Here is a 14,907-nt window from a genome sequence, read left to right as displayed (position 1 = left end):
ATAGTGGAGGGTCTCAAAGACCTTTCCCAGAACTTAGCTGATCAATCTCTGTTTACAGAGACTAGATGGTCAAAGATTCTGGTCCTGTAATTCTATGACTTTATGGCTTATATTTAACTGTTTTAAAATCTTTGAGCCCATTAAATAATAAGTGCTCTAATAACAGAAAATAAATGTATTAATGACTCCAGTGCTTATGACTCAATGGCTGATTTCATTCATTTTTCATTTGTTCTTGAAGGATTTTCCACTTTTTTCTTCAGAGAGCTGTTTTTCAGATTTCCCTCATTTCCAGGTACTTCAGTGGCTTTGTTTTCTTTGTCATATACTATTGTGCAGGAATTGGTTAGTGATTGAAAGGAAGACTGGAAGTTTGAGGGCCAGGGTGCCACAGACCCTCAAATGTGTACATACTTGGGTGGGGACGGCCTGCCAGCATCCAGCGAGGATCATATGGAGTCTTTGTGGGAATAAACTCGATGACTCTATCTATAGGATCCTTGGAATTCAGGAGAGGAACTGAACTGTGTACACTCTGAAAGGAGATTGGGGGGGAAGAGCACAGCGGTCAGTGAACAACTCCAACTCAGCAACAATCGTTATGGACAAAGACAGCAGGGACCACATATGGAGTCACACCCGTTAGTCCCAATCATCAGCTAGAAGAACCCTAATCTCGAGCCAAGCCCTGAGGAACATGTACAGCTCTCAAGTCTCATGTAGGAGCCTGGCAGAAAGTAGGGCATTCTGACTCCTGGTTTCAGTGTGCCCAGGCTCTCCGACAAGCTCCCCAGAGGGGTGGATACCGATTAGAAAGGGGAAGACCCACAATGAGGAAGAAGCCTTAATAAGCTGGGATCTGAGCCCAGATAGGACACGAAGGCTTCTGTGGCTGGAAATCATCAGAAAGGGGCCTAACCAATGAAATCCAAAGGCATTTTAAAGGTAGGAGGTAAAAGATGGCTTTAAGGAAAAAAAAGAAATCAACGGCTTCCAGAGAACATATCGTAAAAAAATCCCTCTACTATAAAACAGTCGCCCACGCAGAGGCAGTGAACTCTGCTGCAAAGGCTGGGTGCTATGGGCTTCCTCGGTGCTGGAAGGAAGGGGGGAGGGCTTACCTTCGGCATGTAGGACAGCCAGTGCAGGACAGTGAACACCCCTTCAAAGTCATCACAGACAGTGCTGTGGGTCACCCCATTGTTATGCATGATCTGGATGCCCCCGAGCTGGTTATTGGAGGTGTATACTTCCCTTCCGAGGACCTAGAGAAATAAACAAGGGAAAAGACATCCGTCCAGACAGAGAGAAAGGCAAAGTCTATTTCGTAATTCCCACGAAAATGGATTCTTTTCTCCACAAGACAGAGTCCAGCCTCCGTGGGTTGTGCTGAGGGACTATCTGGACCTTTGTCCTAAAAAGAAAACTTGGAAAACACAAAAGGCTTTTAAACAATCACGTATTCTGTTGCAATTTAAACACCAGCAAGCCCCTCTCTCTCTCTCTACTAGCTGCCACAGATGTGCATGGCATACTTGACTCTGAGCTGAAATCATGGCAGTGGTCAAGCTTGGACCCTGAGACACAGGCTACGTCATCGCCTGCAGGCCTGGCCGAGCTGCTGCCTGTAGGCACAGTAGAGGGAATGTGCCTGTCTTTTGACAACCTCAAGTGATGAGTCTCAGTTAAATAGAAACACTGTGAGGTTTGGATGCCTCATTTTTTAAGGGTTAATTTTCCCCTTTACATTGGATTTTTAAAGCAAAATCCTGAAGCAACTCATGACACATACATGAATGAACCCTTGAGCCGACAGTCCTCTTTGTGTGCTGGGTGCAGGGTAGTGATTTATACCCAAACCTGCCTCTCCTGCGTCCTTCCCTCCCAAGGTTCCAGGGAATTCAGGGCCTCAATTCCCTGGTGTATCCATCCCTAGAGGAGTTTAACCCTTGTGAGGTTGAAGGGCATCTGCAGTTGGAAACCATAAAGTTTCCTTTAAAAAAGAAAAAAAAAGGAAGAAAAAATATTCTTCGACTTGGAAATTGTAGGGTTTCTTTTTCCCTTGAAGATTGGTTAATAATTTCTTTCAGGGAGGGAGGTTTTCTGACCCAGCAGATGGAAGCTGGGCAGCCTGATCACTGACTACTGCAAACTTCTGAGTGTGTAGTAATCGCCAGTCATCTATGGTAGCCCTGGAGAGCTCTTAACGGTTGCAGAGCGCTTACTGTATTTTACCTTTTCTCTTCCCTTTCCTTCTTTAGAAAATAACCATAACACAAAATTTCTTCCTTACTTTTATTCATTTCCAGTCTCTGGGGAGAAGCGAATAAATGAAAGACCAGCAAATTCTACCTGTATATTCCCATCCTGCCCCTTCCTGTTAGGAGCTGGTTCCTCTGCATGCTGGGTCAGCCCCAACATCAAGACCTGCCAAAGGCTGAGGAAGGTGGTGGCCAAAGCAATGACCTCCATGTGACCCAGCTGGCCTTGGTCCCATTTAACTTCAGCTAGGAAGGATGGAAAACACTCTTCTGAAAGGAATATGGGAAGCAAAATGGCTCTCGGATTACTGCTTTCCTCGCTAAGGAAGCACAGAGAACAAGCCTTTGCAGGCAGCCCTGAGCTGAGTAACACAGCAGCAGCTCCTTTGAAGGAGCCCCCAGATCCAGGGAGGCCGTATCTGACCACTGGGTTCCCATCCGCCTCTCGGTCTGTCTTTCATCTCAGCCCAGGCGCTGTGGCTCTTTTCTCATTCTCCTGCTGTCTCTTTCCATTTGCCCTCTCCCTGACTGATACACTGATCTCTCGGTCACTCAGCTTTCTGCTCCACTGAGTCCATATTACTAATAACACCTCCGCCACGGCCAGTTTACCTCATGAAGGCAGGAGCACATCATTACAAAATAAACTCATAACTTTGACATTCTAGCAAATACTCGCCATTTGTTATTTTTATGGCTTTAGTCTTTCTAACAGGCAGAGGGCATTACATACCTGTTTCATTTCTATCTTTAAATGTGTGCACAGGCACACTCGCACATGCATCAGGAAACAAAACAGAATGAAAAACCAACCCCAAACAAATGTCCAAAGCAGTCAGATGACGGGGGACCCTGGTGGAGGCAGAAACCCTGTCACTCAGGGAGGCCGCGCTCTGATCTGGCTCCGGTTTTATGGATGTCATAAACCTGATGGCCCACAACTGGTCCTTCTGGGACAGACGGCCTCTCTGCCAGAAGTCATTCAGTGTGATCAGCAGTATTTTTAATTATTAAAATAAAATCGGAAAGGGGGAAACGAAATAAAAAGGAGACACTGTGCTGACCCTGAATATCTGATACCCACAATCTATGACAGGAGCCCAGAACTGCTTACTGCCTAGAAGACAGAGCTGGGGCTATTTTCTGCTCAGAAACGCTATTTTCTTTCCCATGAAACACTGTCTCTAGTACTTGATAATGTCCAACCACTTAGAACCTCACACCTCTCCAAAATCAGCAATGAACCCATCGAGGACCAATTTCAGAAAAAGGGACTGAACCAGACCAAGAGATGCTTAGCTGTTCAAATACACCTTCCTCGGATGTCTTTGCCCCTTCATTTCAAAGAGGAAGAGAGCCTCTAGAACTGGGCTACTCCTGGAGGCCCCCTCATCTCCCCATTCTACCCCATATTCTTACAAACTAATAGGAGACAGACTTGGAAGGAGCAAGAGTTTAATAACTTGGTATGTCTTCCCTTTACAAGTGGAAACTCAGGCTCTGACGTGCTGGCATTGTTCTGAAAAGGCGGCAGTATTTATACATTTCTTCTCCTCTGGGTTCAGAAAGAAAACCAGGGCTTACCACAACGAAGAACATTACCCTGGGCTAAAGAAATGTTTGTCATGTAAGAGGATTCATTTAATTTGGGAATTAAAGACAAAAATTATAGGACAGACTAACAGAGTATCCGAAGAGCTCTCTCTGATCAGCCTTATCACATGAGGTAGGGGGTGAAGAGGGGAAGGACACACAAAAATGAAACCTGCTTCACTAACCACAAACAAATGCCAACAATCATAGCTACTCAACAATCAGCGAAGAGAAAGCAGGCGCCTCCAGTTCATCTTCAATGACCATATGCTTGGAGCATGCACCAGGAGAATGAGGGCACACACAATAGCTCCTGATTTATAGGGGTCATTGCTGACTCAAGTGGTTTTAATGATTTTAGAATACTTCACAACAAAAGCTCCAACTGCAAAAGCAGAATCTGGGCGAGGACAAAATCCATTCTGCCTAACTCTGAAATGATTGCGCTGGAACAGTTACACTAACCCTGATGAGCACTGAGGAAGGCAAAGTAAAGAACCCACTGTTTTATTCTTCCATCTACTGCCCTACCAATCTTCTACAGAAAAACCTGGGATAAACAACCCTCATTTACATAATATTTTCATGAAGTGGGCAAGATTCATTCACCAATTTTTTTCCAACTTGGACATATGCATTCTTGTATAAGTCAAATTGCTTGCCATGTTCCAGTTCCGAAATTATCCCTCTCACATTTTATACTGCATGATACAAACTTTTAGTTTATCTGCCCAACAAGCATCAATAACCACTTAAACACAGGAACCACTCAAACAGAGGTGACTCTGATGAGGCCCCACTTTGCTGCCCCCAGGTCTAAGTGGAGAGGCAGTGCCATGCGATACTAGGAACAGGCACCATCTCAGGTCCCCCGCTGAAGAGTGCCCACGCCGCAGAGCTGAGCCTGAAAGAGGATCTCCATTCACTCTCCATATAAACTTCAGCCTCATCCAGCACTTACAGCTGGCAGACCTGGGAATTAAGAGCGCTGCATACAGCCAGTGATTAGCAGAACGCAAATGTTAAAGGCTCCACGAAAGATGCTGCATAGCCTTTAGAAATTCTGAGATACACAGGAAGTACAAATGAATGCAGCTATACATACATACATGCAGAGGCCTTAGCCACTGCTGCTGTTGCCCCTTATCTAGAGACACTGCAGACAGCTCAGGTTTACCACAGCTGACAGGCAATGAAAACAGTCTAATAGACCGCCTGCTCTCGCCCTTAAATCCCTTTTTGGATATCAAGATAAACACGTTCTTCCCTTCCCCAGTGCTCCAGACATTTGACTGAAGTGGCAGAGCACTGTGAGGTTTTGTGCAAATGAAATCACTGTGTAATACTGAATGAATGTAGTATTTACTTGTCAGGATGTTTGTCAGCACACAGGCACTGAGATTTCCAAGTTTCATAGATGTAACTTAGCTCAATTGTTTTTAAAAAATTGCTTTTGTCCTGATATATACATTATGTTGGAGACCTTTTGACTTATAAGCAAATATTTGCAATCATGTGCTGAAGATGTGAAAAATAATGATGCATATCGATGGAATAAAAAATGAATTCTGCTGCTTTCCTCCCTCTATCCAACCTTTCCCCCTTTAAACATTCCTGATGGGTCAGTTAAAGAAGCAGGGAGTACAAAAGTCCTCCTGCATCTGAGAATTAGGCTACACAGGCTGAGTCCTTGCTGCGATACTCCATCTCATTACGATATTTCTATTCTCAAGAGGATGTGAGGAGGGGTTTTGTAAATTTCCTGAGCAACTGTCATCACTGGACTTCATCCATGATTCTAGATATTAAAGTCATTCTGGGGACCTGTCAGGTTATCAATAAAGGTTTGGCTAAGGCAGAAAGAGAGAGATGAGAAAGAATAAGTGGGAACACGGAAGAAGTATTAAAATGGGAACAAAAGAAAGGAGAAAGGATGAGAGAGGAAAAGGGAGGGGGGAGAAAAAAGAGGAAGGGGAAGAAAATATGCAATAGCTCATCTACTCATGCTGCTAACACCCTCCTCCTTGACCTGACAGGACTACATTTTTAAAAGCTGACAAGTAACTCAATCTCCAATTAACAGTTTTAAGTGGTGCAGCACATATTACTGTGTAAATGTTTCTCCAGGAATATATCCAAGGGTGAATGGAACTAAATCTCTAGGGAGACAGGACCAGTGCCTATGAGACCAAGAATACTTGGGGGTTCCAAAACACAGTCTCTGAATACAAAGACTCAGGGTTACAAGTTCCTCTCCCCACTTTGTTGCCACTATTGTCACTGGCAAACCCTCCAGAGCTGGTTGGCAGCTGGAAGGCTAGGGTTGGGGACCGAGAAGGGGCACAGTAACACACTGCTGGCACAGAATGGGAAAGGCTCTGGTGTGAGCCACGGCTGGATTCAACACTGTCCACTGCAAGACCAAAAATCTCTCAATTAGCAGCAAAATTATAAAGTGATCAGGTTTGCTGATGGATAAACTGGAGTAAAGGGACGGAGCTACCAGTGGTAGAAAAGATATTTAGCCAAAGAGAAACTGAGGTGATACAGGCCAGAATTGACACTGGGAAGATCTCTGTTTACTGAGATGTAGGGAGAACAGAGGAATGAGTTAGACGGCAGAAGGATGGTAAGGATTTGAAGACAGACTGGTGAGGAACAGAGACGCATTTTTAATGTAACTGGGGTAGAGAAGAGCCACGTGACAGTTTACTTGTTAAATGTATGAGAACAGGCATAGGCTTCTGGAGTCAAAACTGATGTCAAACGAAATCACTCATCTCAGGGATCCATCAACTGCTCCTTTAGCTACAGACTTGAGCATACTGACAATAAATTTCTTCCAAAAATAGAAAAAATTTTAAAGTGTGGTCTATTGAGGTATAATTCACATATAGTAAAATTGTCCATTTTTAGGTGTACATGAAATTTGCCATCACATAGGCATATAACCACCACCACAATCACCCCAAAAGTTTTCATCAGCCCCCAAAGTATTCTCATTCCCTTTGTAATCAATTCCCTTCTCCCACCTGACAACCACTGATCCTTGTGTCTCAACAATATTGCCTTTTCTAGAACGTTATGAGTCTAGCTTCTTTCAGTCAGCGTAATGCATCTGAGATTTATTCATGCTGACGCAGGTGGCAGTAGTTCCTTTTTTACTGCACAGTACTATTCCATTTTATGGAAATAACACACCTTGTCCATCTCTTTGCCTGTTAGCAGACATTTGGGTGGTCTCCAGTTTTTGGCAACTATGAATAAAGCTGCTAGAGACATTCACGTACAGGTTTCTGTATGAATAGACATTTTCATTTCTGTTGAGTAAATACCTAGGAGTAGGATTGCTAGGTTATATGGTAAGTGGATAACTGACTCTATTTTTTTAAAAAAGCTCAACTTTTTCAAAGTGGCTGTACCATTTTGCATTCCCATCAATACACATGAGAGTTCTAGTTGTTTTGCATCCTTACCAACACTTAGTACTGTCTGCTTAGAATTTTTTATTTTAGTTTAGTGGTGTCTAATTGTGGTTTTAATTTGCATTTCCCTAATGACTAATGATAAATATCTTTTTGTGTGCTTATTTACCATCCTTATGCCTTTGGTGAAATGTCTGTTCAAATTTTTTACCCATTTAAAAAGTTACTGGGTTGTTTTCCTACTACTGAGTTGTGAGAACTATATATATGTGTGTATGTGTGTGTGTATACACACACACACACACACACACACACACACATTTTTTTTTTCCAGTCACCTCCAGTGGTTTTTCTGAATAGGATATTGGATGTGAGGTTGGTGGAAGGCAGATGGCTGTGTGACTGTCTGCCTGTGCCCACCAGTGGCGAGGCACAGTTTGGTGCCTGCTGGGATCTGGCTTCTTGGGGAGTAACACTGACCTTTCTTTCATCTTTGCAGCCTTTTTGTTTGTGTTTTCTCATTTACATCTGATGGGAAGCAATTTAATGTTTTCCCCTTAGAACACATGAAAAGCTTGTTATTGTCTTTTAGCCTAAATTTAAGCTCCATGAGAGCAGGAATCATCTTTGTACACCCATAGCATAAGAACAGAGCTTTACACACAACAGGCACACAATAAATGCAGGTGAACTGCCATAATTCTCACTGCTCTATCAAAACTCAGCTCTGGTTTGTATTTTCAGCAAGCTGAACTACTATAAGCAAATGAAGTCTTTCCTATTAGTGTTATAATGTGTAGCAGATTCTTTAAGCAAAATGAGTGGTTCAATTTTCCTCTCCTTTTAGTTTTCCCCAGTGTAGACACTGGGTTTTCCTTTCAAAATTCTTTACCTGGGCTAGAATTAAGCTAGTAACTCTATGTACTATAAAGTCATATTATACTAGGGTTGCTCTACTGAACCGCATAAACCTGCTTTAGCTGTTGAGAAGACATTTTATCAGAGGGTTAGATAGAAAATGAAGATACCCAAAACTTGATTATATGTTCCAATGGTCTTGACTTCTCATATTTGCATCTTATGCTGTTGGATAAATTTGGGTGAGGGGCTTCCCTGGTGGCGCAGTGGTTGAGAGTCCGCCTGCCGATGCAGGGGACACGGGTTCGTACCCCGGTCCGGGAGGATCCCACATGCCACGGAGCGGCTGGGCCCGTGAGCCATGGCAGCTGAGCCTGCGCGTCCGGAGCCGGTGCTCTGCGACGGGAGAGGCCACAGCAGTGAGAGGCCCATGTATGACGACAACAACAACAACAAAAATTGGGTGAGTTCTTTTCCTTAATAAACACCGATTTCTCAATTTCTCTTATGTGCAAACTATTTTAAAGGGCTTAAATTCCAGACTCTGAGACATTTAAAAAACTAGGAACCAGTGAAGAATCAACCAGAAAAACCTGAAGCCTGGGCATGATAATCTACAGCTCAATCTAAACAGCTCTGAAAGCTTCTCCTTTCATAATTCAACACCCCTGACTGTGTACATCAGCTGATTAGACTGTGTGAAGATGGCCACTCTGAATGAGAGGGGACATAGCCAGATTTGGATCCATGCACAGGGGACATTCCCGAGAATGATGAACAGCCAGGAGTCAGGTTTCTAAACAGTCTCGCTTCCTGCGTCTTTATCATATTCACACAGCAGTCTGTGCACAGCCAGGGACCAGGTCTGTCTTCCCCCTGGAAGACTGAAGTCCTTGCATTTCTAATCTACCAACGTGTGCAGTTCTTGCACTTTTAATTTATGAGCGTGTGGGGGGGACCTCTCTGACTTGGAAACATATTGGCTCGGTCTAATGCTTGGAGATTATTAAACTCAGAGCTATGCTCCACTATCAAGTCTACAGATCTTTTATTTAGAAGATATGGTGCTCTAAATGCACAAAGAGCTCCCTGTCACCTTCACATTAAAGCCCCTAGTGCCTGGTAAATGGAATTATATAGCTGTCATCTCCTTTCCCCAAAGTTTTAAGAGTACAATGGGCTCATTTTTTCACACTCCATCCCAGCTTCAGAACTAAGAGACCTACTTTGTATTGATTTAAGGTCTCAGAAATAAATAAACCTGCTTCACCGCTGTGATTCACAACAAATTCATGATACACTATTGCATGATATATTTCAAGCTCTGGCTCTGGCTCTCTTTTTCCTCTGGTGAGTGATGGGGGAGGTGGGAGGTAGTGGGGAGCTGTGAAGCTGACAGCTGGATGGTTATTGGAGATGGCTGCTGACTGCAAATCCAAGAACAGACACTGTTGGAGGAGTATGGGATTTTTTTTAACTGGGGGGCAGGGGTGAAAAGCTAATTTACTTGGGTTTCAGGCTGGGGTTGGGGGAGAAGAAAGGTTAAGGGGAGAGGAGAGGGAAAGATGGAATAGCAAAGCTTCAACTGAACACTAATTTGCAAAGACAGAGCTATGAACATGTGTAGAAAGAAAGGTGAAGAAAATCCAGCATAAGAAGGCGTAACATCTGACTGGAAGATGAAAACGCCAAGCTGCTCTGCTTAGGGCACTGTGCTGGCAGTCCTCAGGGGGCACTTAGCTTGAGTTCAGGGACAAGGTTTTATTAGAGGCAGAACGTGCAGAGACCCTACACGCCACAGAACCTGTGAAGTGGAGGCATCTCTTGATTCCAATACTCGGGAAGCATCCCAGTCCGGGAGGCTGGAATGGACCCTCTAGAGAGAGGGTAGAGATGTTATGCAGGTCCACACGTATGAAGTGAGCCCGAGACTGCTCCCTGAGCTGAGAGGGTAATAAGCTCTAGCATTTTACATTTGGTTTGTGTGCCCATAGAGCTTAAGATTACCTCAGTCTACAGCACTTTTATTGATTCCTGAAATAAGCACCACCAAACCATGAGTTTTAACCACTACCTAAATATGTAGCACTCAGAAAGACCTATCTTTCAGTCATGTATTAGGATCCTGACTTTCGATACAGCAGGTGATGGGCAGGTCTAAAAGCCTTGCGTGATGCCACGTGGCAGTCTCCTACGGTTCCATAGAGTACTACTTCACAGTGGTGAGTTTTAGCTGTTTCTCTAGTAATTACTAAGTATTTCATATTTTCAGATGGCAAGAATGTTATTTATGAGTCCAATTTCTTTTCTATCTTTGAAGAGCATTTTCATCTTCACTACATTTGTTCTTGAGACAAGACCAGACTCTGAAAGCAAAAATACATGGGGAAGAGTTTGGTTCTGTTAAGTTCTACATAAGCCAGACCATCAAACTGGGAGTTGCTTTGTTAATTTTGAACTACTTTTTAAGAGGTATTAGTTTGTCTTACAGAGAAACAGACTTTAGCCAAATATAAGGAAGAATTTTATACAGATGAAAGGGATTGGCTGAAAAAGTACTGAGCTCCCCTTCAGTTGAGTTTTTCAAGCATAACTGAATGACTATTTGGTAACGGAGTCACAGAGGAAATTCAAACAACAGTTGGGTGGTTGGACTTTTGAGGATCCTTCCACTCCCAACGATTATAATTCTATGGCCCCTTGGTGTCATCATGAATGATATCACCCCTTCCACCCACCATGGGGCATTTATTCTTCCATAATATGGATAAGAAACAAAAAAATTTTGAATTGTTATGCTTTACAACTCCTATTCCTAATCTTGCTAATATGTAATAATTTTACACATCACTGATATGTAATCTCACTAACATAAAATTCTCTCACATGGAGTCACTTTTTTGATCCCCCCCAACTCCTTCCCCCTCATCTATCCTAACACGGTTCCCTGGCTACAAATCAAGATACATCTTCATAGCGTAACAGAATACTAGAAATTAAAGACAATTTAAGATTAAGAGAACCTCTGGCCTTCACCTTAAGGTGGGAAATGTATTTTAAAAAGAGGAAATTGAGCCCCAAAGAGATTAGAGCCCAATGTTGCTTTACCTAGTAAATGGAAAGGAGAGGAATAATCAAAAGTTTTTCATTTGCTTTTTTTTAAAAAAATAATCTAAAGGCTTTGAAACTTCAAAAAGTTTGAGCACATTTACAGTAGTTTGTCAAACATGATAATTCCTGAGTCTCTATTTAATGCCCAGGCAGAGACTCTCAGCTTTGACTTGATGCTTGTGTGGGTCTCCCGTCCTGAGTCTCTAAGCCACCATGCCCACATGGGCTGTCTTAGAGAGCCAGAGGCAATGGAGCTCTGAACAGCAATTCTACCAGAGAGCCCAGGATCAGACTTCTGGTATATTACCTTGACTCACTAATGGAGTCCAAGATACCTGGTACAGTTTCCTACCAAACCCAAGGAACGTCAAACGAAAGACAAATAAAACAACCCCCCAGACAGAGTCAGGTGTGCCCAGATTTTGTGTGTGCAGGGGGAAGGGCCTGAAAACTAAGGGGATGTGCCCACTGCAACCCTTTCTGAGAACTCGTTCATAATGCTAACGCGAGGCTTACTCAGGAAGCTCAAATGCCCTCTTTAGAAAGGAGAGTGATCCCATCTGGAGCTTCAGAGCACAGGGCCTGTCTATTGTGAAAATAGGTAGTTAGGGACTTTTAAAAATGCAAATTGCTGGATTGATCCTTAGAGTGATTATGGGCTATTGTATCAACAAGTCCTTGGGGACTCTTGCAGACAGATGAGTGACACATATACTACCCTATCAGGACTGAACATGGGGCCTCTCACATTAATGGCTTTCCAAAGTGTGTGATTGTCTTTAGATAACATCTATAGGGGAAGTCAATACACGAATGTACGCCGCAGTGAGGACTGACATCTAACATTTTCTTAAAGGAACTTTTGCCTTCAAAGGGTCAGAAAATAGAGAGAATGCTGTGTTTGTATTTCCCTTCCAGGGCCTGGATAATGAGTTGCAATGAGAAAGACCTCTAACCGCATCACAGGGAAGACCACAACAGTGCCAGTGATTTACCAGTATTAACTCATATAATCCGCACAAGAGCCTGGTAGATAGGTACTATTATGATCCCTGTTTTACAATTAACACAATTGTGACCTGGAAGGGTTAAATGCACTGCCCAAGGTCACACAACTCACAGGCGGCAGAGCCTGTACTCAAACATTAGCCAGTCTTAACTATTCCACCTCTTTCAGTTATGTGACAGTTACAATGCTGCCTCACAAAAGAGCTAACGAACTGCCCCCTTGCTTTCTCGAACCTCTGGGACTGACTCTCACGTTGAGCGAGTGTCACATAGTCATGGGTGAGGAGGGAGGATGCATAATGCAGTCCCCTGGTGCTACAAGCTCCTGGGAGGAACTCTGATACTGTACCCAATAGAGTCACATTTCACATTGTACAGACACATAAAAATATGTATTTGGAGACTAAGGTCCAGAGAAAGACTGATACCAAGTCTCAAAAGCAAGATTAGCAGAATTAGCCCCCTACAGGCCTAACATATAGCCCTAGCCACACTCATCACATAATTGTTTTTTTCCTGGCAGATTCAGTGGAAATAGGGGCCAGCTCTCGCTAAGGGGAATGAGATTATTGGATTTTTTCTTTTTTTTGCCTTAAACCAGAAGCTTTAAAATGCTTATCACAAGAAAATCATATATCACCTCTTGAATGAATCTATAATCTATCTATCAGGCCATGGGCACATGCCTTACCTCCATAGACAGTAACTGTCCAGAGGACAAGTCAAAAACTGCAATTCTGCTTTCTTGGTACACAGAGAGAGCTTTCACCAAGCCTGGGGCAGTGGATTGAGAACTGGCAGGCTCTAGTCTACTTCCCTTATCATGCTAGGTCCTCCCAGCCTACCCACCACCTGATGTTACAGTACACATATTACACAGAAACAGAGAAGGGGAGTGGAGCGGAGAGGAAGTGGGTCCGGAAGTCACTGCAAACGTCTAGTGGCACCTTGACTTAGGAGTTTATGACTCTACAAATTGTCACAGTCCCTCAAGGGACTATCTTTTCAGTTCCCCAAACACACAGATTGCTGCCTTTGCCAGGCCAGCATGACTCACTTTGAGCAGGTAGTCTGTCATGTCCATCAAGTCCGCCCTTACCACTCAGTGAGGCATTCTGAGGGATCTGCCCACCAACAGTCTACAGTTTGTAAAGCTGGGAACCTATGATCCACTACCTGGAGTGACATGAAAGAGCAGGCCCTTAGAAGCTTCTCTTCCTAATGTCATCACTCTCATGATGTTTGGACAAAAAATAAAATGACCGGACTACCTTCTCTTCTCAGGTCTTGTGGACACTAAGCCCAGGGGACTGAGCGCATCTTAAATGAAACTCGGGGATGTGGAAGTTCATGTTCTGCTGCTCGTTCTAGTCTTTGTCAGTGGAACTAAGTTACTTTACCTCTTGCTGTTTTTGTCTTTCCATCTGTAAAATGGCCCTGGTGCCGCCAGCCCACCCAGAAGGTAGCAAGGAACCAGATAGATGTTCTTGATTTTAAGTTTCAAATAAAGTCATGCAGGCTGCCTCTAATCACCATCTCATTACCTTGAGTTCAAATGTCAACTCTGCTTCTGCAACACTTAAGGAAACCTGGATCCTGTATTTCTCCACACCTTTGTAATATTTTGAGTATTTTACAAATAACTGCAGGCAACAGAGAGCAAGACATTCAAGGAAAGAGCATACACAAATAATGAGATCACAAGGACAAGGGATCAAAAGACGCATATGCCGAGCACTTTCTGGTTTTGGAACAAAAGACAGAGTGGCAAAGGATGGGGCCCCGTAAATAAGATGTGTAGGTGAACGGTGAAATCACTGAAAGAGAAAAACAGGAAACTGCCAGGATGGTTATATTTTATATGCAGGTGACCACTGTTGGCTACAAAAAGAAATCCTTTAAAAAGTAAGAGTCTTTGGAAGCAAGAGGTTAGAAGGTCTAAACTAATTAAAACCAGGTCGGCTAACGACAGGCAACATCACGTGAGCACTGAGATGGAGAGTAGCTATAAAAGCTTGATGCGTACATGCAGTGTATTAAGTTGGGAATACGTGTCTCTCCAGCTTCGTATCTATTAAAGGAACAAACAATTTACATGTGGCTGCATTATGGGAGTGTGATATGTGGAGTGACAAACCTTTCTCTTCACATCCAACTATGTTCAGTCAAAGCAGAGATGGGGTGGAGGGGGGTGAGGAGGGGAGGAGAAAAGCAGGGAGAAAGAAAGTTTTAAAAAAATCTCTGCCTCAGCAAAAGTTTTCATTAAAATTTTAGACAAATGATCCCTGTGTCCTTCTCCCTTGCTGCCTGGGGCTCCATGCTATTTCTATGCAAATAACAACCTCGTGGTTTATATCTTATTATTTCCACCAGAGCTGCAGTGAGACATGACCTGAGACGTGTAAGAGGTGGGTGGGGGGCTGGGGGGTGGAGTTAGAGAGGAGAGAGAGAGAGAGAGAGAGAGGAAGAGAGAGGAAGAAGGGAGAGACAGAGAGAGAGAGAGAAAGATGAAGTGGGTGTTCACTCAAGTGTGAACAAATATTGTCAGGAGTGAGCGTCAAGAACAAAAAAGAATTGCAGGGATAACGTGTTTATTTCAGTCCCCCCACCCGCCCTTGCAAACCGGCACCTTTTAAAATTCATTGGGCATC

The 14,907-nt window shown here is 43.5% G+C and overlaps 1 protein-coding gene across 1 annotated transcript in view; it reads right to left on the bottom strand.

Annotated features, from left to right (window-relative positions):
* Nucleotides 1-14,907, bottom strand: part of ACACA (acetyl-CoA carboxylase alpha) — a 233,868-nt gene that overhangs the window by 41,494 nt on the left and 177,467 nt on the right. Inside the window, 2 exon segments of the mRNA XM_059997545.1 lie at nt 415-535; nt 1,122-1,265. Of these exon segments, the coding sequence (XP_059853528.1) occupies nt 415-535; nt 1,122-1,265 (265 nt within the window).

The sequence above is a fragment of the Delphinus delphis genome, chromosome 19 (assembly GCF_949987515.2).
Source record: "Delphinus delphis chromosome 19, mDelDel1.2, whole genome shotgun sequence".
In the NCBI taxonomy this organism is placed as follows: Eukaryota; Metazoa; Chordata; class Mammalia; order Artiodactyla; family Delphinidae; genus Delphinus; species Delphinus delphis.
This window is presented reverse-complemented; position numbering and strand designations above follow the sequence as displayed.